The 22,800-nt window shown below is 37.9% G+C and overlaps 1 protein-coding gene across 1 annotated transcript in view; it reads left to right on the top strand.

The window, feature by feature from the left end:
* The window catches only part of VPS13C (vacuolar protein sorting 13 homolog C), a 203,215-nt gene that overhangs the window by 100,743 nt on the left and 79,672 nt on the right, over positions 1 to 22,800 (top strand). The window contains exons 38-49 of the mRNA XM_014593070.2: positions 1,832 to 1,965; positions 4,558 to 4,714; positions 5,794 to 5,873; positions 6,910 to 6,969; positions 7,718 to 7,880; positions 10,375 to 10,491; positions 12,550 to 12,653; positions 13,147 to 13,314; positions 15,025 to 15,329; positions 16,676 to 16,823; positions 20,445 to 20,595; positions 21,514 to 21,626. Coding sequence (XP_014448556.1) covers positions 1,832 to 1,965; positions 4,558 to 4,714; positions 5,794 to 5,873; positions 6,910 to 6,969; positions 7,718 to 7,880; positions 10,375 to 10,491; positions 12,550 to 12,653; positions 13,147 to 13,314; positions 15,025 to 15,329; positions 16,676 to 16,823; positions 20,445 to 20,595; positions 21,514 to 21,626 — 1,700 coding nt within the window. The remainder of the gene's footprint in view (positions 1 to 1,831; positions 1,966 to 4,557; positions 4,715 to 5,793; positions 5,874 to 6,909; positions 6,970 to 7,717; positions 7,881 to 10,374; positions 10,492 to 12,549; positions 12,654 to 13,146; positions 13,315 to 15,024; positions 15,330 to 16,675; positions 16,824 to 20,444; positions 20,596 to 21,513; positions 21,627 to 22,800) is intronic.

Consider the following 22,800-nt stretch of genomic DNA (forward strand, 5'->3'; position numbering starts at 1 on the left):
GAAATCATAGTTGCAGATAATCAACTTTAGTCAAGCATGTAGTCAGTGGCCTTAAAGAAGGGGTGCGAGGCAGTGCTGGATTCCTGGAATAACCGGGTTTGCATGTACACACAGAATAATTTTTAAGTTGGCAGTAGGCTGTGGTAGTGTTCTATGTGTGATTATAACATAAGGCTTGATTATAAAATATCTGTAAGATTAAAATGGTTGAAAAATTACCACTTCTGAAAAATACTGCAAAAATTGCACTGTACTGTAAGTGTAAAACAAATTTAAGTGATTAGTTATAGGGGCTAGCAGATGTAGTGGTTATGTCTCTGGACTCCCACATGGCTGATTCAAGTCTCAGACCTGGTGGCTTGAAACTGACACTGGATGTGTGTGTGTGCGCATGCCCAAAATCCTGAGAGGAGACTGGAGGAGAAGGGATTACAGTGTGGCCATTTCCCCGGGAGGTGATTTCTTGCTTTTGGTCTCTCTGTCTCTCTGGCATACGCCCTATAGCAAAAATCTCTCTCTCAAAAAAAATTAGGTATAGGGGCCTTTCTGACTTAAAGACAAAGTAACTACCAGATTATTTCTTAAATTGCACATAGTACATTCAATAAACGGTAGCGTCCTCTGGTTGTGTGTTTATGCATTTACCTGTTTTGCTTTATTTTGTAAATTAACAGTGTATCTTGGTGTCTGTCTCATTTGTACATAGGCTATATATAGTTTTGCTTTATTCTTTTAAGTGGGCGCTTGATATTAAATTCTGTTGCAGTATCATAATTTATTTAGTGAGTCTATTTTTTCTCCTTTATGCGAGAGAGAAAGAGAGAGAAAGCACCCCTCCAGTGAGTCGTGGTCACGTTGCAGTCCACGCTCCTTCATTTCTTTGTTGGGATTTTGGGCGTGCACACATGCCTGGTATGTTTTCCAAGCCGCCATAACCAGATTTTGAGCCACATAGTTGGCCACGTGGGATCTGACTCCCTTAACCACCAGGCCACAGCGCTGACCCCCTTTACTTTTATGCCAGCAATGTATCAGGGTTCCATTTGTTTCACATTCTCACCAGTACTTGGAATTGTCATTATGGCGCTTATGATATTTGGTCCCTGGTTACAAATGAAATGGAACACATGTTGTCATATTTTTATTGGCCATTGAGATTCCTCTTTTGTGATGTAACTGTTCAAGTCTGTTGAGTATTATTTTACTGAGCTATTTGTGGGGTATTTTTTTTTTTTTTTGGTTCACATATTGAAGTATTTTTAAAATTCATTCTGGATACAAACCCTTTGCAGGCCATATGTGTTATATGTATGTTTATGTTTGTTTCTTGGTACGGTATAAGCGGTCTAGACTGCTCATTCTCCTTGTTTCCTTTTCTAGTGTTAGCTCTTGTTAGCCTTGTCATGATTTACCCACATCACACTCCACTCAGTACACCTGTGATTGTTAGCTCTCTGTAGCTTTCCATAACTCTTATCTTTTCTTTCAATGGCTCTTCTGTGTGAGGAGCACCTTCAGTCTACTTCAGTGACCCCTCCTCTCTGAAGCCTCTCCGGACCCCCTCCTAACAATGTTATGCCCTGTACTTTCAGTGCATTTTATGTGGAGCCTCTTAACATTTGTCCACTTAAAACGACTAGTAAGTTTTGTTTGTATCTGAAGTGTGTGTGTGTCTTGTGCTAAGCCATGGGTTTTCTAAGGCGTAATTACTTATCTGTGGATTTTCTGTTTCTACTCAAGATCCAGAGTACGACACTTATCTAATTTCCGTAAGTATTCGTGGGAGAAATGTATGAATAAAAGTGAATGAATTTCTTTTCAACGTCTTCAGGTGAGATTAGAGAGCCCCTTGACATCTCCCTATCACAAGGTGCACATGCTTCCAAAGGCACTCCGACAGCTGGAGTGGAAGAGATTCGACCTGTAGACATCGTTAATATGCTGCTGAATTTTGAAATTAAAGAGGTATGTACTTTTTGTCTGTTTTTGTAAGATGAGGTACATAAATATGGGGTTACTTTACTAAACTAAACTTGTAGGTAATTGATATGGATGGACAAATTTTACAGTCTGTTTACACGTAGCAGTGATACTTTAGAATGTGAACGTCTGTTAAGGGTAAGTTACATTTGGGGATACACGATCTCGTGGGGAGATGGAGCGTGACCTGTTCAGATTTTCAGGACAGTTGAAATGTGGCTTGTTTTGAATTTTGTGTAAGAAAGTCATAAAATGGAAATAATGACAGAAATCCTTTGCAAATTTTAGAAATCATTGGTAGAATAAAACACAATATGTGCACATTAAAACAAAGTTACATCACTACTATCTCCACCTGCAGATTCTTGAGAGAGTATTCAATACATTTTCCTCTTCTTTGTTCACACAGTCAACAGATATTTACTACATGTGCCAGGTGCTAAGAATACGGAGGTAAAAGGGATGGTTTCTGAACTCAGATGAAACACTTTTGTATGTGCTCCCATTAAAAATGTGTCCGGGGCTCAGGGCGTATCAGAGCTCGAGATGTTGATGGTGGGAGGGCAGGGGATGTCCAAGCAGACCGAGAGGATCAGGAAAGATTTCCTGGAGGAGGTGACATTTACATCAAGTTTCTAAAGAAAAATCAGAAATCATCCAAGAAAAGGGAATCAGGAAAGTGTCTGGACTGGAACAGAGTAGGAGAGGGTCAGGCATAAAAGTGACTATGAGGGACCAGCAGTTAGCGTAATGGCTATGTCTCTGGACTCCTATGTAGTCGACTACGGTTCGAGTCCCGGACCCGGTGGCTTAAACTCACGCTGGGTGCGTGTAAGTGTGCCCAAGATCCCGAGAGGAGAATAGAGGAGCGGGGATTGCTGCATGGCCATCCCCCCTAGGGGGTAATTTCTTGCTTTCTGTCTCTCTGTCTCTCTCTGTCTTTCTGGCGAGCTCAGACAAACAAAACCCCCCCCCCCCCAAAAAAAAAAAATGACTGTGAGAAAGTTTAGAGGGCACATGGACTTGTAAGAGCGCCTTCCCACCTCACTTCATCATCACATAGTTGTGTAGAGGCTTTGCTCCTTCTTTGAGCTGCACTTACACTTTTAAACAAATGAGCTCTACTTTTTTGGTCTGAAATACATGCTTTGAAACTAGCTTATCTCATGTTAAACCTCCAGTTTTTATTAAGCTTTGATAATTGGAGCACTGATAGATGAATCATTCTATTTGCAAATGTGCTTAATTAACATATGTATATAAAAAACCCTTAAGTCCTTTCTAATAGCACTTGTATATATATTCTGATAATTCTTAACGTCAGGACAGGGACTTGAAGGGGAAGCAGTTTGTATCCCCATCCGTTATGTGGATGTTTGGCCTTGTCGGAAAACATTCTGGACATTGTTGCCTGGAGGATGGGTGCTCCGCGTATGTGGTGAATAGAGGCCAGGCTGCTAAATATCCGGCCCTGCACAGCCCTGGCTAGAGGATGTAGTTCCTGGGCTTAACCTGTCAGTAGTGCTGAGGTTGGGAATCCTTGCCTGAGGAATCCATAGTACAAAGATGGCTGCTGGTCTTTGGGATGAAAGGTCAGCCATCAGACTAGGACTTCTAGGGATTAGACAAACTGCCTTTTTTCTTTTCTTTCTTTCTTTTTTTGTTTACCTTCAAAAGCCCCTGGAACAGGCTGGCATTTAGTGTGGTAGTGAAGATGCCGGACACCCACATGGCTGACCATGGTTCCAGTTCCGGACCTGGTAGCTTGCTTTCTTACTTTCTCTCTCTCTCTCTCTTGCTCATGAGTATCTGTGCCCTATAGCAAAATTAAAAAATAACAGTAATAATGAATACAATAAAATGATTCTTTTAAAAAGCCATTGGAATATAGTGGTAACGCTTGAAAAGTCTAAACAAGTAAATGTGCCAGGACCAGCAGGTGGTGTAATGATTATGTCACTAGACTCCCATGTAGTCAACTGAGGTTTGAGTCCTGTACCCGGCAGCTTAAAACTCTTGCCAGGCACGTGTGTGTGCATGCCCAAGATCCCGAGAGGAGAATGGAGGAGAAGGGATGGCAGCATGGCCATCTCCCCGGGGGGATGATTTCTCATTTTCTGTCGCTCTGTCTCTTTCTGGCGAGCGTATGCGCCCTATAGCAAAAACCTCTCAAAAAACAAAACAAAACCGAGTTAATGTGCCTTCTGAGGTAAGTAATACTAGGTAATTTTCAGGGATATATGGAAGTAAGCATCTTTACATTGTATGAATTTCTTTGTTATATTACTCTGGATGGTTATTGAATTTTTTTGTAAAGGTTATTTACTTATTTCTTCTATGAGAGAGAAAGATGGAGAGACAGACAGGTACTCTGGATGGGGTCATCCCGTGAAGTGCACCCGTAGTGCCAGCCTGCCTGGATCAGGGAGGTGTCAGAACACAAACCCTGGACCTTTCCCACGTGGGTCCAGTTGTGTTACCTTGTGCTACTGCCTGGCCCCAGTAGTTAAGTTCTTGATGTTATCTTTATTGTGGATCAGTTACATAGTTATTAGTAATACTGATACCTTTTTCTAGGTTGTGGTGACTTTGATGAAAACAGCAGAAAAGAAAGGACGGCCTTTACATGAACTGAATGTCCTACAACTTGGAATGGAGGCCAAAGTTAAAACCTATGACATGACGGCTACGGCTTACCTAAAGAAAATTAGTATGCGGTGCTTTGACTTCCCTGGTGAGTGTGAAGTGTCGTCTGTGTAAATTACTCACTAGACAGACAGTCCCTATCACTTTATCAACATTGAGCATTTACTTTTGTCACATAATTATTTAAATTTATTATATTGATTCAAAGACATTTGGTATTTTAAAAATTTATTACCTTATGGAATTATTTGTAATACATTAAAAATATATCTAAGTATACCTATATTTAAAATGAAGTAATATACATCTAAAAAAATGAAGGGTATGGCTATAGTGTCTTGTAAAAAGCCCCATTTCATTATAAGTATACCGTGAGAACTGAAATATTGGAAGCAGAACCCAGGTACAGATCCCAGATCGTGTTTTGAAAAGTTGAGTTAATTTACTAGAAAATCGTGAATTATTTATTCTTTCTTTATTTTTAAATAACATGCATTTTAAAATTTGTTTTAAATTAGATTCGTATATGCTTGTGAGAAATAAAAATTAAATATTTCAGATGCTTATAAAGGAATGAGTTTAACATCACCTTGTAGTCTCATTTGCTTCCCCCAAAATAAATACTAAGTTACTGTTTAGCAGATATTCCAGACTTAGAAGTTCATGTTCTAAATTGCAATAAGCCATATTTTAAAGTTACTATGAGTGTTTAGAGTTTATAAGAACTCTGTTAGGTTATGTTTAAGTAAAGCAAACTTGTACTGAGAATAAGCCCTTGTTTATGTACGCATTTTACTGGCTTGTCATGATTTGTTCAAATGAGGGCACTATATGCATTAGAAGCAATTGTTGTAATTGGCTAGTGCTAGTGTTTTAATTTCTGTGGGTTTCTTTTTCAAAACTAGGTTTTTTGAGACATAAAATATCTACATACACACACACACACACATAAATATTATGATATGTAAGTATATTTGTGTGTATACACATGTGTATTGTGTGTGTGTGTGTGTGTGTGTGTGTATGTATAGTACAACTTACCTTTTTTAGTATCAAGTTTTACGAGTGTTGGTAAACATACATTTGTATAGTTGGCTGATCCTATTTAAAACATGTTTGGAATGTTGAAGAGACTAGATGGATCAATCTTGTCTTTTTCCCTTTTAGACTCGAAAGGAGAACCTCTTCACATTATTAACTCTTCTAATGTAACTGATGAACCCCTTCTGAAAATGTTATGGACAAAGGTACCTAGTTTGATTTCTAAGATTTTTTTTCTTTTAAAGAATTATTTTATTTAACTTTATTTATGTATTTACTTATTTATTTTAATTTGATGAGGGAGGGAAGGAGGGAGGGAGAGAGAGAGTGAGTGAGAGAGAGAGAGGTGGAGAGAGAAAAAGTGAGAAACAAAGCCACACCAGGTCTTGAACCGTGGTTGGCCATGTGGGAGTCCAGCGCCCTTAATCACCGCGCCACCTGCCAGCCCCTTATTTCTAAGATCATTTAATATTTGTTTTTCTGGAGAGATTTTTGCTATAAGGCATATACATTCTCTGAGTGAGACAGAGAGAGACAGACAGAAAGCAAGAAATTATCCCCAGAGGGGATGACCACACCAGAATCTCTTCTTCATGCTCCTCTTGGGATTTTGGGCATGAACACACACACACCTGGTGTGTTTTAAGCTACTGGGTCCGGGAAGTGAACTGACTATGTGGAAGTCTAGTGACATAACTATTACACTATGGTCGACTATGTGGGAGTCTAGTGACATAACTACTACACCATCTGCCAGTCCCAGATTCTTTAATATGTGAATATACAAAGTTATATATATCCTAATATTCTAGTTTTCTCCCCTAAAAATTTTATTCTAAACTGGTTGATTGTGGTGAGTTATGTAAGCACCTAAAAATTCTGAATATTTTCATTATCCTTCTGAAATAATCTTTGTTGATGAATAGGTGAGAGTAATACAGGTTCCATTGTAATCCAAAGAAAAGTGTGTTTTTCCCTACCTTTTAGGTTTGTATATGTAATCTAGATGTCCTAGCAGTTCCCCCAGGGTAGGATAAGGAATTTGAGTTTTTGCTTCTATAGAATTTGAGAAATGCTTATGTGGTCAGGTTTTTGGCATATCATTCTTTGCCTTTAAAAAGTATGATATGTTTATTGTATCTTAATAGCATCTTTTGAAAAGCAAAGAATGTGTGCATTTTCATTGTCTGAATGAATTTTTATTATCTTTAACCTAGTTGTTTCATTCTGTGTTATTTGTAGGCAGATAGTGAAGGACCAGAATTTAAAACAGTTCATGACAATACCAAACAGAGAATGAAGGTAAATCTTTCACAATTCACAATAATGCTGGTTATGATAATGATTAAAAGTAATTGCGTAGCCATTATCAATCCTGACATTGTGGGTTCTACAATTAGAATAAGGATGGCAATAAGAATAGATCAGATACAGTGAATGGATATATAATTGAAATATAGTTCTTACAAGAAGTTGTTTTGATTTCCTAAAAGGCCTTTTCCCAGATGTAAATTAATGATAACTTGTCAAGTATGCAAAAAATACACTTTTTTAAGAGAATTTGTTCACTTTAGTCCACAATGGTTAATTGACCTAGGGTTGATAGAAGCGTTAAACATGCGAATTAGGATAAGAAGAAGACTAAGGACAAAGATAAAGCATGGCCCAGTACAGACATTTCTCACAGTCCACTCGAATGTATTAGGTTGTTGGGAAAGTCATGACGTGTTTTTCTGTTTTTGTATGCAAACGTGTGCCATGACCTTCCCACATACTCGGTCTGGGGCCCATCTGCAGTGTGGCCTAAGGCCTGATAGTACTTCGCCTATCTTTACTTAAAACTCACCAGGTTCAACTGAGGTTAGGATTAAGGTCACACACGGGAATGGGCACAGTGTTCATTTATTGTCTGGTAAGGGTTAATATTCTTAAAACATACAATTGAAAAATAGCCCTTAACTGAACTGTTTGTATGCTTCTTATATATATTGAACTTAACTTAAAAATGCTGCCATGTCTGAGATGACTCTCTGCTTGTTCATTATCTTAGGTTTCATTTTCATCCTTAGACTTAGTGCTTCATTTGGAAGCTTTGCTTTCCTTAATGGATTTTTTGTCATCGGCTCTTCCATCCTCTGAACCTTCCTCTTCCGAGAAGGAGTCTGTGCTGAAACCGCTTGTGGGAGAGTCCAGAAGTATTGCTGTCAAAGCTGGTATTAGTTTTTGAGTCATGGTCTAATACTTTGTATTAATACTTTAATACCCATGTAGTATTTTTCAAGCTTAGATACATAGGAAGGTCTTCAGAAAGTTCATGAAAATTCATATTATGAAAAAAATTGCAGGATTTCAACCTTTTTTTTTATAGCAAAATAATTCCATTTTTACATGAACTTTTTGAAGTACATGCTATTAAAACTGCTCTGACAGATTAGGCTGCTTTCAAAAGAAAGCACATTTTATCCCTATGGGATTATCGACAATTTAGTGAGAGATTTTAAATAAATGTTGTTTAATAACAGTCATGTATTTATATTATATTTGATGTCATTGCCTAGCTTTTATATAAAATAGAAATTGTATGTACTTTGCATTGATGTCTGTCTGTGGTGTTTAGTCCAATGAAAGTGAGAAGGTAAAATACCGATACAGTTACGCATAGTAAACAGAGGTCCGCGTCAGTTGATCGGGCAGAGCTGCCTGGTCCTCAGCAACGTTAACTGCTCTGTGGTACACTGAAGGAGGGCTGTCTTGGAGGAGAAACTCCCTTGGTTTCTAACCAGAACTATGTTTAGGTCACACAGAGATATAGGTACATGTTCTTCAGGTATATGGCTCATGCAATGAAGAGAGCATGCACCTGTTGTTAAGCCAAAGTATTTTATTAATTATTTTTCTTTCATATTATGTAACTGTCTAAAAATAGTCAATTTTTAGGTGATGACCTGTTTGTAAAACTGCTGGTACTGTTAAATTGGTTTCCATTAAAGACAAATAATGCACATGCTTTTACTCTACTTGGTTTATAACAAAATTATTACTCTGTTCCATGGTTTTGAAAAAATGAGGTCCTCAGGGCCAGCAGGCGGCATGGAGGTTAAGGTGACTGAATACGACATGGCTGGCTGCATGGTTTGAGTCCCAGACCTGGCAGCTTGAAAAATCATGCCAGGCTTGTGCACATGCATGCCCAAAAATCACAGGAGGAGAAGAGATTGTGGCATGGCCCTCTCCCTGAGGGTGGTGATTTCTCACTTTAGAACACTCTCTATTCTTCTCTCTCTGTGTCTCTGGAAAATGCATGTGCACCATAGCAAAAACTTTAAAAAAAAATCTTTCTTTCATCAAATCTAGTTCTGACAGTTTTACACTGAAGTTGTCAATTATGTAGGTATAACTCGAACTGTTATTGGCCTGAAAATTAAATTACTATTGCTAGATAGTTATATCATCTAATATGAAAGAAAAAGAATTAAAACGACATTTGGTTTAAACCAGACATCACAAGTAAAAAAAAAATACCCTATCAATAGCTCTATGTCACACACATGCATACATGTATATGTAACACAGCCATAAACAGTTGAAAAATGAAAAAGCAATGTTTAAATTCACAATCAACTACAAATAATATTAATCTGAAACAGTCCTTCAGTTTCGCTCTGCAGTTGGCCTTTGTGGTTCAATTATGCTGCATTAAATATTAAGGGAGAATGATAACTTGTGGTCGCGTTGATGATTAAGGACAAGTCTCCGTCGTGTTCTTCATGCTTTTGCAGTTTCATAGGAAAGGTCTGTTTGCTGCAGACAAGCAGTTTTCTAGGAGAGTGTACCCTACATTTGTCAGTCAGGTCCTGGATTAAAATAGATTCAGGGAATTCATTTGATTGTGATTCTTAGACACACACACGTGTGTGCGTAATTTGTGGAATAATACTTTTTTTGTTTTTTTTAAACTTTAGCCCTTTATGTTTACTTTTCATAGAATTTATTTCAGAATTCTTTATAGACTAGTGGGATATAATCTAGAGAAATGGATTCTTTAGTTATAACATATATTGTAAATGCCATAGAAAATAATAATGTATTTTATTAACTATTAGTTGATATTTTATCTTTTATGAATTCTACATCTAGGCTGTGATAAGAAAAAGAGTTCAAAATCAGAAGTTTAGGATAATAGAGTTCTAGAATTCTAATTTAAAGAGTTTTATTTTTCCCAGAAGAAAAATTGAGGTCAAGTTTCCATCTGGTAAATTGTACTTGTAAAGTGCTATTAACAGTTAGCTTTGAGGCCAGCAGATGGCGTGGTGGTTAAGGCCCTGGACTCCCACATTATCAACTGCAGTTTGAGTCCCAGACTTGGTGGCTTGCTTTCTCACTTTCCCTCCCTCCCTCTGTCTCACTCCCTGTCTCTCTCTGATTGACTTAAGAAATAATACTAGTAAATAAAATTAAATAAAATAATTCTTAAAAAAGAGTGTAAAAAGACCAGTTACCTTTATTTTTCATTTGAAAGGGAACATGATAGTTTTTGTCTGATTGGCTTTTGAAAATTGTTTAAAAATCTGTATTAATTATATGTTACCTTAATGGAGGCCTTTTTGATTCTTCATAGTTCATTATATATTAGTGCATTTGAAATTATTTCGGATGTTAAAGTCACCTTTATACTTTACTAATCACAAGGGTTCTATTATTTTCCAGTATCCAGCAACATTTCTGAAGAGGGTGTGTTTGATTTAAAGGTCACAGCTGAATTAAATGCATTTAATATCTTTGTGTGTGATCGACTGTGTAACATTGCAGATATCAAAATACATGGTAAGTGATTATTCCTTGGTTCAGGTATTTCTGTTTCTTTTCATAAACACTGAGGAAAAATGAGCTTGTACATATTAAATTTTTCTTGAATTATCTTCTGGTTTACTTATGTGGAAGACTTAATGCAAATCTCTTAAAGGTGTACTTTGAAATGTTAGGAGTACATTTGTTATGATTCATGGCTGGCTCAATTTTTCAGAATAAATCAAAGGCTTAATGTCTTGTTCTGGTTTTTAGGATAATATAACTAAATTAAGAAGAGACTGTCACCGTAATATCTTACTGAGGGAAAAAGAATATTACTCTTATTTATCTTGTTTCTTGTGCATGTCAGGAAAAGTTGTTTCTGAAATAGATTTGTAAGTTTTTCTCAGCATCAGCCTCATTTAAGAATGAGATGGTGTGGGGACCAGCAGTTGGTGTAATGGCTATGTTGTTGGACTCCTATGTAGTCGACCGTGGTTCAGATCCTGGACTCAGTGGCATAAACTCACACCAGGCTCATGTGCATGCATGCCCAAGATCCCGAGAGGAGAATGTAGGAGAAGGGATTGCGGCGTGGGCATCCCCCCTGGGGGGCGATTTCTCGTTTTCTGTCTCTGTCTTTCTGGTGAGCACACACACCCTATAGCAAAAACCTCTCAAAAAGAAAGAAAGAAAAAGAATGAGATGGTGTGGTTAATAGTTCAGATTATACCAAGGGTTCTGGAGCTGGCTAGCCAAGGTTCAGGTTCAGACTGTTCACACTGACTGACCTTGAGCTAATTAATTGATCTTTCTATGCCTTAGTTGTCTCACCTCTACAATGGAGAAATTTATAATTATTTATGGAGTTGTTGTGAAGATATACTAAAGTTCTTCATTTATATATGTTCAGGAAATTACTTGGTATGCAAGTAATTTTTTAAAACGTTAAGAATTCAGCTCCATTGAACAAATACTACCTTGTGTGTATTTCATGGGGAGGGGCATGACTTGGGACTCATCACTAGGTCTTAGCTGAAGGCATTTTGTCTAGGAGCAGTTATTGTTGTTATTATGTCTTTAGAAATTATGCCCCCTCCAAAAAAAAAATTATGAGAATGGGGAGGATCAGCAGATGGCATAATGGCTACATTGCTGGACTCCCATGTAGTTGACCACGGTTCGAGTTCAGACCCAGTGGCTTAAACTTATGCCAGGTGCATGTGTGTACGTGCTCAAGATCCTGAGAGGAGAATGGAGGAGAAGGGTTTGTGGTATGGCCATCCTCCCTGGGTGGTGATTTCTGCCTTTCTTTCTCTCTGTCTCTTCTTTCTGGCGAGCGCATGTGCCCTGTAGCAAAAACCTCTCAAAAAAAAAAAAAAAAAAAAGAGAATTGCAATTTTTTTTTTTTTTTTGAGGTTTTTGCTATAGGGCGCATGTGGTCGCCAGACAGACAGAGAGAGTCAGAAAGCGAGAAATTACCCCCCTGGGGAATGGCCACGCCACAATCCCTTCTCCTCCATTCTCCTCTCGGGATCTTGGGCATGCACGCACACGCACCCAGCGTGAGTTTAAGCCACCGGGTCCGTGACGGGAACTGCGGTCGACTATGTGGGAGTTCAGCAACGTAGCCATTACGCTAACTGCTGGTCCCAGCAAATTTTTTAAAAAGAGAAATCTTAGAAGACTGTATTAGAAACAGTTCATTGTAGTAGTAAGAGCACTAATTAAGTGATGTTCTTTTTTCAGTTATTGATCAATTTTAGTAATAAAATAAATTTTTGTGAGATAATTGTTTAACAAATACTGTATCTTCTTAAATGACCACTTCCGATCTTGCCAATGTATAGTGTATTTTTGTTTGGAGAAATGTGATTATTTTTCTTCAAATTTTGACTCTTTTTGTTTTAAAATTTCCTTAACTCTTGTGTATGAGATGCGTGTCTCATACATTGAAGTTGAGACCGTTAATATGTCTAATAATGGGTTTGTATTCTCTCTGTATCTTAGTAGTGTATTATTAATGAGCTTGAATGCCACCGATTTGGTTCCCCTGGACTGGATGAAAGCCTGTAAATGTTCTATTTCTCATAGGCATGGATGCCTCTGTTTCTGTGAAGCCAGAGCAGACGGATATGTTTGCCAGACTTAAGGATATCATAGTTACAAATGTTGATTTGCAGTCTATTCACAAAAAGGTAACTTAAAAAAATAGCTTCTATGTGGAAATTAATTTTATTCTTGAATTCAAGATGCTGTTATTCATTTATTCAGTGTACGTCTATTAGTTGTCACATATCAGGCACTTTGTTAGGAGTTGGAGGTAAAAATGATAAAAATCCATTGGGTTGTTGGGAAAGTCATGACTCATTTTTGCTTAGAAAACCGTAGAAAACCATGTCATGACTTTGCCGATGACCTAATTCTCTCACATTGTGTCTAGACTAGGCCTCCTGATACCGAGTGATTTGTAAAAGTGGTTCCTGAACAGTTAAGGAACTGGTATTTTCATTGATAAAATTATGGAAATGGGAAAAATTATCAAGTAAAATATTTTTAATGAATGATTTGTTTGAGTTTATATGTTACTTCTTTATATAGCAAGGATTCTGTAATAGGGGAACTGACAGTACATTGATTAGGACTGTACAACACTTTTGATGTAATAACCAGTTAATCTAATCTTTTCAGGCTGTCTCTATTTTGGGAGATGAGGTCTTTAGATTCGAAATGACTCTTTATCCAGATGCCACCGAAGGAGCAGCCTATGCTGACATGTCTAAAGTAGATGGCAAACTTAGTCTCAAAGTGGGTTGTATTCAGATTGTTTATGTTCATAAATTCTTCATGTCTCTATTGGTAAGTTTGTTTTTAAATGTCTTTATTTCTCATTGAGGCCTAAGTAGCTTTGCCTATACTGAACCTTCAGTATGAGGGCTATATGAGAAACATTCTAAGGTTGAGTGAAATATTACAATTAAGGAAGTACTTTACGTGGTGGATAAGCAAATGAATTATTTTAACCATCATTTTGAACATATAAATATCATTTTCTAGCATGTTCATAGTTCTATATGTAAAAAGTGCTTCTTGATGGTTTAATTAAGATCTTTTCAGTGTTACTTTATGATGAAATATCCCCAAAGGCATTTAACTAAAAGAAATTTTTTAAGGAAGCTCATCAGACATTTGAAAGACTAATATTGAAACTTACAGCTTTTGCTTATAATCATGATCATCAACCGATGAAATTATTTTTATTATTTATTTCTCTGTAAGTGTCATTGACTTTGAGCTTAAATTGGCCTGCCTCTTATAGGGCTGCTAATCAGAGTCATGAATTTCTGCCCAAACCATCAGGGTTTTTTCTGTTGGGTCATCAGAAAAGTCATGATGCATTTTTGTATCATTAATGAATGAGCATCAAGAATATTCCTTCTAGAAATGATTTTTTTCTTCATTGGGAAAAGTCTGTTTATAGTTGAAATTGAGACGAAATGCATATTACTGCAAAAAGAGAAGTTTGATTTTTACTAATGATTGCAGAGCCGTAGATAATTAACATCTTTGCTTATGCTTGGGGACCGTAAAAAAAAATGAATCTTCAAAAATAAGCTGCCAGAACCTGAGTTTCTGCGATTAAACTTTATTCCTGTGATCTAGAGATGTTATTAATCCTCTTTTGGAGAAGTTAAATGCTCTCCTTTACTTCTTTCATTCACATTCGAATTTAAAATGACCAACATTCATTAATAAACAGACTTAAAGAACGAATTGGTACAGTTGTTACAAATGTTTATCATAAAAATAAAATAATTCTGGGAACCAGCAGTTAGCGTAATGGCTATGTCGCTGGACTCCCACGTAGTTGACTGCGGTTCGCATCCTGGACCCGGTGGCTTAGAACTCATGCCGGGCACGTGTGCGTGCGTGCCCAAGATCCCAAGAGGAGAATGGAGGAGAAGGGATTGCGGCGTGACCATCCCCCCTGGAGGGTGATTTTTCGCTTTCTGTCTCTATGTCTCTCTCTGTCTGTCTGGCGAGTGCACGTGCCCTATAGCGAAAACCTCTCCAAAAAAAAAAAAAAAAAGAAAAAAAAGAAAATAATTCTGAAATATGTAAAATGAAAACCCTTTTTAGAGATGACTATTGTTAATGACTTAGAATGTATCCTTCTAAAATGAAAATGAACCCTTTTTAGAGTTGACTATTGTTAATAACTTAGAATGTATCTTTCTAGACTATTCTCTTTACACACTATGTCCTAAATAGCATATTTTATATTACTTCTTTTATTTAGTTTTTCTTTTTTTTAAATAACTTTTTAAACTTTATTGATTTTAATTTGACCAGAGAGGGATAGAGAGAGAAAGTGAGAAAGCAAGCCACTCAGTCCAGAACTTGAACTGTGATTGGCCATCTGGGAATCCAGTGCCCTTAACTACCACACTACTTGCCGGTCCCTTACTTAGTTTTTCTTTTTAAAGCAATTATTTTATAAAGGTTTTTCTTTAAAAAAAATAAATGCCTTTTGAGGACAACTCTCTACATACCAGTTTCTTTTAACAGAACTTCCTCAACAATTTCCAAACTGCCAAAGAAGCTCTGAGTGCAGCCACAGCCCAGGCTGCAGAACGAGCTGCTTCCAGCATGAAGGATTTGGCTCAGAAAAGTTTCCGCCTCTTGATGGATATCAACTTGAAAGCACCAGTTATTATTATTCCTCAGTCTTCAGTATCACCGAATGCTGTTATAGCAGATCTGGGTTTAATCAGAGTGGAGAATAAATTTAGTTTGGTTCCTATGGAACATTCTTCTGTTCCTCCAGTCATTGATAAAATGAACATCGAGCTCACCCAGTTGAAGCTGTCCAGGTATAAATGTGTAGTCTAATTGTGTATTCATTTACTAGAAAAAGGATTTTCATAGAATTGTGGCCATTGGTAAAACACTCTAATCATTTGTGGTTCTTAATTCCTGTTTCTTCTAATTATGAAACCTTGACCATGTCTATTTTTTTTTTTTTTTTTAATCATTGGATAATAATATGTGCCTCATAGAATCTATATTTTGTCTTATTAATCTAATGTGATTTTCCTCCAACCGATAAAGGTTACCTATCATAAAATCATAGTTTACTCAGTAATATTTAAGTATATTTTTATTTTTTTGTTTTTGAACTTTGTACATAGCTATTTCCTTTTCTGTAGATGAAGGAAAAAACTTCATAAAATGTAATACAATTTAAGATTTATATTTTAATTTCCAAACCATGTCACATTTGAGAATTCTTACTGAGATATCTAAAGAATTTTTGAATACAAATGGGAAATCTCGGCTCTATTGAGTGGCAAGAGTATTTATTTGGTTGTGCAGATGGTTGCTGGTGAACAAGCTAGAGATAACTATGATCATATATTCATTTAACTCTTAGAGTTGGTGAGTTTTTCCCCTTGAGCTTGGAGAAGTACCAGTAATGTATTAAGGACTAAATATTTATCACTTTTTTTTTTTTTTTAAGACAGATTTTTGCTATAGGGTGTGTGTGTTCACTGGAGAGATAGAAAGTGAGAAATAACTCCTTGGGGGGAGGGTGGCCACACCACAATCTCTTCTCCTCCATTCTCCTCTCAGGATTTGGGCATACATGCACACACACCCAGTGTGAGTATTAAGCCGCCGGGTCTGGTTCATGAACCACGGTCTACTCTGTGGGAGTCCAGCGTCATAACCATTCCACCATCTGCTGGTCCCTCTATCACTTTTCTTATCCTCCAGTTTTAGGAAGATGCAGTGTTTTGTTTGGGTGACATTGCACTGGTTGCTATATCAGACAGTCTTGGTGAAAAAGTATAAATAATGCAGAAGTCATACTTTATGAAAATTATGTCTTTGAAATCAGTGTATAGGCTTTGTTTTAGATGACTGTATATAAACTTGAATTATTCTGATTTGGATCAATTTGTGAAGAAAAGTATTTCTAAATACTTTCTAAAGTAATTCTTACTATGATTGTTAGTTTTAGGAAAATGTGGAACCTGTCATACAATGTGGTGATCCTCATTTTAAAGTGTAAATTTATTTATTTATATATATAAAGGGTCCTCGGGAAAGTCATGATGCATTTTTGCATAGAAAAACATTGAAGATATATCATGGCTTTCCCAACGACCTAATATAATTAATTATTATTATTATTATTATTATTATTATTTTTCAGAACGATTTTGCAGACCGATTTATCACAACAAGACATTGAAATTTTAAAACCAGTCAACCTGCTTTTGTCTGTACAGCGAAATTTATCAGCAACATGGTATACACAAGTTCCAGGAATGGAGATAAAGGGAAAATTAAAACCTATGCAAGTAAGTAGTTGTATAATACATACGAAAATTGCTAAAGAGCTTTTCATCAGTGGTTACAGCACAGTTCCGGAGTGTATCAGAAGTATTGCTACATTAAAAAGAAATACTTTGTTAACTGCAGATGAGGTCTTTATTTCCCACACTCTATTTTATTTTAATAAGGTATTTGATAAAACCAACTAGATGTGTGATATGTAACTATTGGAGTCAGGACCAGCAGGTAGCATAGTGGGTAGGACACTGGACTCCCACATGGCTGACTGTGGTTCAAGTCTCAGGCCCAGTGGCTTGAAACTCATGCTGGGTGTGTGTGCATCCGTGCATGCATACCCAGAATCCTGAGAGGAAAATAGAGAAGAAAGGATTGTGGTGTAGCCATCCTCCCTGGGGGCTGATTTCTCATTTTCTGTATCTTTGTCTCTCTGGCAAGCGCACATACATGCCTTATAGCGTAAAACTCTCTCAAAAGAAACAAACAAAAAAAATCTATTGGGATCTACTGAAAATATTATTCTTGATTTTGGAAAATTAAGGTTTTCATGCAGTTAAGTTGTGAGACTATGTAAAGTGATGTTCAGATATCGTATTCACTGTACCACAGTACTAGTTTTAGTGTCTGGAAACCCCTTTCAGTTAGAAAAGTGAGCATCCTGTTGAATAAGAAGGCATGTCTATTTGGTAAGCATGTAAACACAACAATATTTTCATTAATTTAGTATGCAGAGCAACTGTAAGCTCACAGGGGATGGTGAGAGTGGGCAGAGGTCGGCGTGGAAGCGAGTGATCTCACGCACCTATGTGTGGACTGTGGAAGCCAAATGGCAGGGGATAGGATTGGAAGGGAGAGACCACATAGGTGGAGCATGTGAAAAGCTAATAATTCACCAGGTTAGTGGGTTTTTATATCTGTGATTATTTCAGAGTTGGTTCTAAAATAAAACAGGAAGGTTAAGGGCCAGCAGTTTGCGTGATAGTTAAGGCACTGGACTTCTACATGACTGACCATGGTTTGAGTCCTGGAGCCAGCAGCTTGAAAATCACGACAGGCACGTATGTGTGCATACCCCAAATCTCTAGAGGAGAATGGAGGAGAAGGGCTTTTGGTGTGGCCATCACCCCTGGGGTTTGTTTGTTTGTTTATTTATTTAAATTTTTTGGAGAGGTTTTTGCTATAGGGCACGTGGGCTCACCAGAAAGAGAGAGACAAAGAGACAGAAAGTGAGAATTCACCCCCCGGGGGGGAGGGCCACATCGCAATCCCTTCTCCTCCATTCTCCTCTTGGGATCTTGGGCACGCATGCACATGTGCCTGGTATGAGTTTAAGCCCCAGTGTCCGGGACTCGAACTGTGGTCGACTACATGGGAGTCCAGAGACATAGCCATTATGCTAACTGCTGGTCCCCCAGGGTTTATTTTTTACTTTTCCTTTCTCCATCTCTCTCTCTCTCTCTCCAGCAAGCACTCACACCCTCTGGCAAAAGTCTAAAAAACAAACAAACAAAAAGCAGGAAGTTTAAAAGAACAGAGTTCTCACCAGGGAGGAAGTGAAAATTGAAACCTGTGAAAATGAATCATTTCTGTGTGTATATGTGGATGCACTAGTGGGTGTATTATATGAGGCAGAATTATTGAATTACATCTGTTTGGGGTACTCACAGAGTAATTTCTATTCAAGTGTGGGTACCTTAATTTCTTCCTTGCAGCTAAGAGATTAGATCCAAGGACCAATGTTATACTTGACCCTTTCTTTCAAAGATTGTATGGTCATACAGTTCTTGAAAATAAAACCCAAATGTCTTATCAGTAGCAGAATATGGATAGAATCTTGGTATATTCATGTAATGTACATTGTAAAGTACATTAGAACCAGAACTGTATGAAACAAAATGCATGTACCGTAAATATAAAAATGGAAAAGTGAATTGAAAAATAATGCAGTTCTGTCTTATTTTACAACAAGACAATGCTGTATACTGTTTATAAGAGAAAGAGTACCAATAAAGGTAAGGCAGTGTTCGTGGGAATCCTAATTCAGGATGGCGTCACCTGCTGGGGGTGTAAAGAGCATGCAGTGTGCTCTCAGCAAGGTACCGTGCAGCGTAGCTGCAGCTGGATAATGAGGAAGAACGCTTTGAAGGAAACGTAGCAACTTAAGATTGGACCGGGCCAGGCATGCGGGGCAAGATTTACGTATTCTCTAGCCTTGCCTTTATGCTTGAAGTATTAAAAAAAGAAACACAACAACAAAAAAAAAGAAAGAAAGAAAAAGGAAAAAGGTAAGAGATGTGATAGTTTAGCATCCTAGTGGGTCACTGTTCTCCCAAGCCACAGCAGACAAGGCCTGTGCTGCCTAATCTGCAGTCATCCAGGCCTCTCCAAACATCTCGTTAGTCTCAGTGTGTTAGTCCTCCTGGGCCTGGTCTGTAGCCCAGGAAGTGTGTCAACTGGTCACAGCAGGTGGTTCTGGGTTGACCTGTTTGGCTGTTCTAAAAGAATCATGGAGCCACCTTTCAGAGTTGTCCTTTAGACTTACTAAGGTCAGTTTAACATGAAATATGGTTACGTTTTTAATTCACAGCAGCCGGAAGAGGGGGCGAAGTTTGCTGTTTCTCAGGCAGCTGTGGTATCTCAATAGGTATCATGAGTGGGGATATATACACAAGAAAGTTCTGAGGAGTTGAAGTTACACTTGTTCCCTGAGGACTGGGTCTTGGGACACACAGGAAATCCCTATCTCCTGTTTTCATTTGGGCTGGGATTTGGCCGTTTCCCTGGTGAGGACACCTCATTTGGGAATCGTGGGACTGTGGCCATCGGAGGGGAAGTGCTGTCCACACATGCTTGCTGGTGTGGATCCGTGTTAAGTGCCAGACACAGGAGATTGACGAAAGGTAGCAGGAAAAGGAACTTCAAAGAAAGTAGTGATTTAAGAGCGCTTAGCAGCCAGTTGCAGTTTCGCTAGTTCTAGCTGCTTCATGTTGTTTTGCAGCCATTTTTGCAGTTGCTATAGAGCATGTTCACTCATCAGAGAGAGAGAGGGAGAGGGAAAGTGAGAAAGCAAGCCACCAGGTCCAAAACTTAAACCGTGGTCGGCCATGCGAAGTCCAGCACCTCAGCCATCATGCCACCCGCTGGCCCGTGAGGTGTCATTCTTGACACGTGGAATGTTTTCTGTATGTCCAGGTGCAAATGTTCTGAGATTAAGAGCTACATAGCACAAGAACATATTTATTTTTTTACTTCTTGGTGGAGACTAGAAGCTGAGCAGCACTCATTGTGTACTGAGTTTGGAGGGGAGAAAATAATACAGAGATGGAACTGGTCCTGGGTGAAAGGAGCGAGCAGAATGGAGATGGAGGTAGGGCAAGGGCAGGGAGGCACAGGACGAGGGGCAGGACAGCGTGGGAGCAGACAGGGCAGCAGGAGTGTGGGCAGTACTCAACACCACTCTCCTCCCCAGTACTTGGGGCCCCAGCCCGCACTCTCTCTCTCTCTCTCTTTTTTTGGGTAGATGAACAATTAGTTAATTTGATGAGCCATAAATTAAGACATAGATATGATTGTCTACATTTTTTATTACTGTATGCCAATAAATGATTGGGATCATTGGTGATATCCAGGTTGCCCTTAGTGAAGATGACTTAACAGTGTTGATGAAGATTTTGCTGGAAAATCTCGGTGAGGCTTCTTCTCAGCCACACCCTACCCAGTCTGCCCCGGAGACTGTGAGAATGAGGAAAGATGTTCTGAGTGGGCCTGACCAGCTCAAAGGTACGTACCGATGAGGATTTTCACTTTGACTCTGGAGAAAACGTAGCGTTATTGTCATATTATGTTGAGTAATTCCAGTGGTCCGGCATAATGTGGTGTGCACTGGTTCATCGTTACAGTATTTACGGTGGGACATCTGCTGGGGCTGGGGCTGGGGCTGGGGCTCTGCCTCTCGGAGCTCCCAGGGATGGACAGCCCTTTTGTGGTAATGAAGGGTCACCTGTGGACCTGTATGGTGCTTGTTTACCCTTCACTGTGAAATCTGGGTTTGCTGAATTCACCATGTGCTGAGGCAGTACACCTTGAGAAAACTATTCACACCAGACATGGTATTATAAACTAATCGCTCATAAATAGTTTTGCTTTGAAGGGACTTCTTTTCATTTAAAAAAAAAAAAAAAGAAAAAGTTCTCTGATACTTTTTGCAAGGCCCTCTCTTTCTTTTTAAAATTTTAATGTAGATATTCTGCCTCTGCCACTTTGTCCTATATTAAAAATATGTGGAATAAGACCAGCAGATGGCATAAGGGTTATGTCACGGACTCCTGCCTAGTTGATGGTAGTTCAAGTCCTGGACCCAGTGGCATAAAACTCATGCTGGGTGTGTGTGCGTGCCTAAGATCCCGAGAGGAGACTAGAGGAAAAGGAATTGCAACACGGCTATCCTTCGTGAGGGGGTGATTTCTCGCTTTCTGTCTCTCTCTCTCTGACAAGGGCGAGCACCCTATAGCAAAAATCTCCCTTAAAAAAATGTGGAATAATCATTGCCATTTTTATTAATGATCTCATAATGTGGCTTGAATCCTAGAAGTGCGATATAAATTTAGAATAAGTATTATTCCAGCTTTTAAAACATGTATAAATTAACATACCTACTTAAAAGGTTTTTGATTTTCATATTCATGTTTCAACCATCAGAACAAGAAGATTTGACAAACTCAAAGCTTTCTGTGGACCCCAACGTCTCTCTGCAATTTGACTTCTACTTTGAATCTCTGTCCATTATTCTTTATAATAATGATATCAACCAGGTATGTCGTAAATTTCTGTATTTAGAAATAATCCTTAGCTCTTGATGCTCAGTTTTAGGATATTGACATTTGTTTACCTGTCCATTAAAAAAATTGGGTATGTACGTAAAATTTCATTTGCACTATAGGCTATGCACTGGTCCCGCCTCTGTCTTCCCTCTGGTAGTGTTTCTGATCTTACAAGGCTATTGTACACTGTATGCGTGCTTTGAAAAAACACACTGCACCTCACAGAGATGTCCAATAATTACATGTAAATCAACAATCATGATTTAAAAAGATGCAGAGAAATTAATTTCTTAAGGCTAAAGAAAAGCTCCTTGAGTTTCATTTCTTTCCAAGTAGCATTAGCATCAAAACACATTTTGATCAATTATAGAGGAATTTTATATGTGAGTAATTTTATATATATTTTTATTGCATAGCTATATATACATATATGTGTATATATGTATATATGCACTTATATATCCATATGTGTGTGTATCTATCTATATATCTATATCTAAGAAGAGTACTTTAGTGGCTTTGGAGTCTTAAGTAATTCTTTTTAAAGTCATGACTGCATTGTGTTTCTATTAAATAAATGTTACATGCAGTAGGTACATATTAAAGCTATGTTAAGAATTGAAGAACCAAGGTCTAATGGCATAATGATTTTTTAATACAGTAGAAACATTTTATTATTTTAAAAATTTGTGCCGAGGGGCACGTGTACTTACTGAAGAGTCAGAGAGAGGGGTTGGCAAACGAGAAAGCACCCGCCTCCTCGTGATGTTCCTTTAATGTATTTTTACCATTTTCTCAGTTAGGGAGAGGCCACCTACTGTGCCTTATCTGTTCTTTCCAACCTCATAGTTCTTACTGCAGTGTTTTATAGAAGAACCCATTGGATGTGTGTTAGTTAGATTGATTCTTTAATTGACAATGTTTTCTGGTTATTTTTATTTGCATTAAACTGTAAGTCAGATAATTTTTGGGTATTAACTGCTGTTGAGTATCAGCACACACATACACATGTCTATTTGTATCACACATATCCTCACAAATACACATATTATTCTTGGTTCCTTTTGTGTTATAGCACCCATTCTTTTAAAATTTGTGAGATTAATTTGCCTTTAAGTTCTTAAGAAATTTGTTTAAAAGTGATTACAGAACATTTAAAGATAAC

The sequence above is a fragment of the Tupaia chinensis genome, unplaced genomic scaffold (genome assembly GCF_000334495.1).
Source record: "Tupaia chinensis unplaced genomic scaffold, TupChi_1.0 Scaffold000063_1, whole genome shotgun sequence".
Classification (NCBI taxonomy): domain Eukaryota; kingdom Metazoa; phylum Chordata; class Mammalia; order Scandentia; family Tupaiidae; genus Tupaia; species Tupaia belangeri.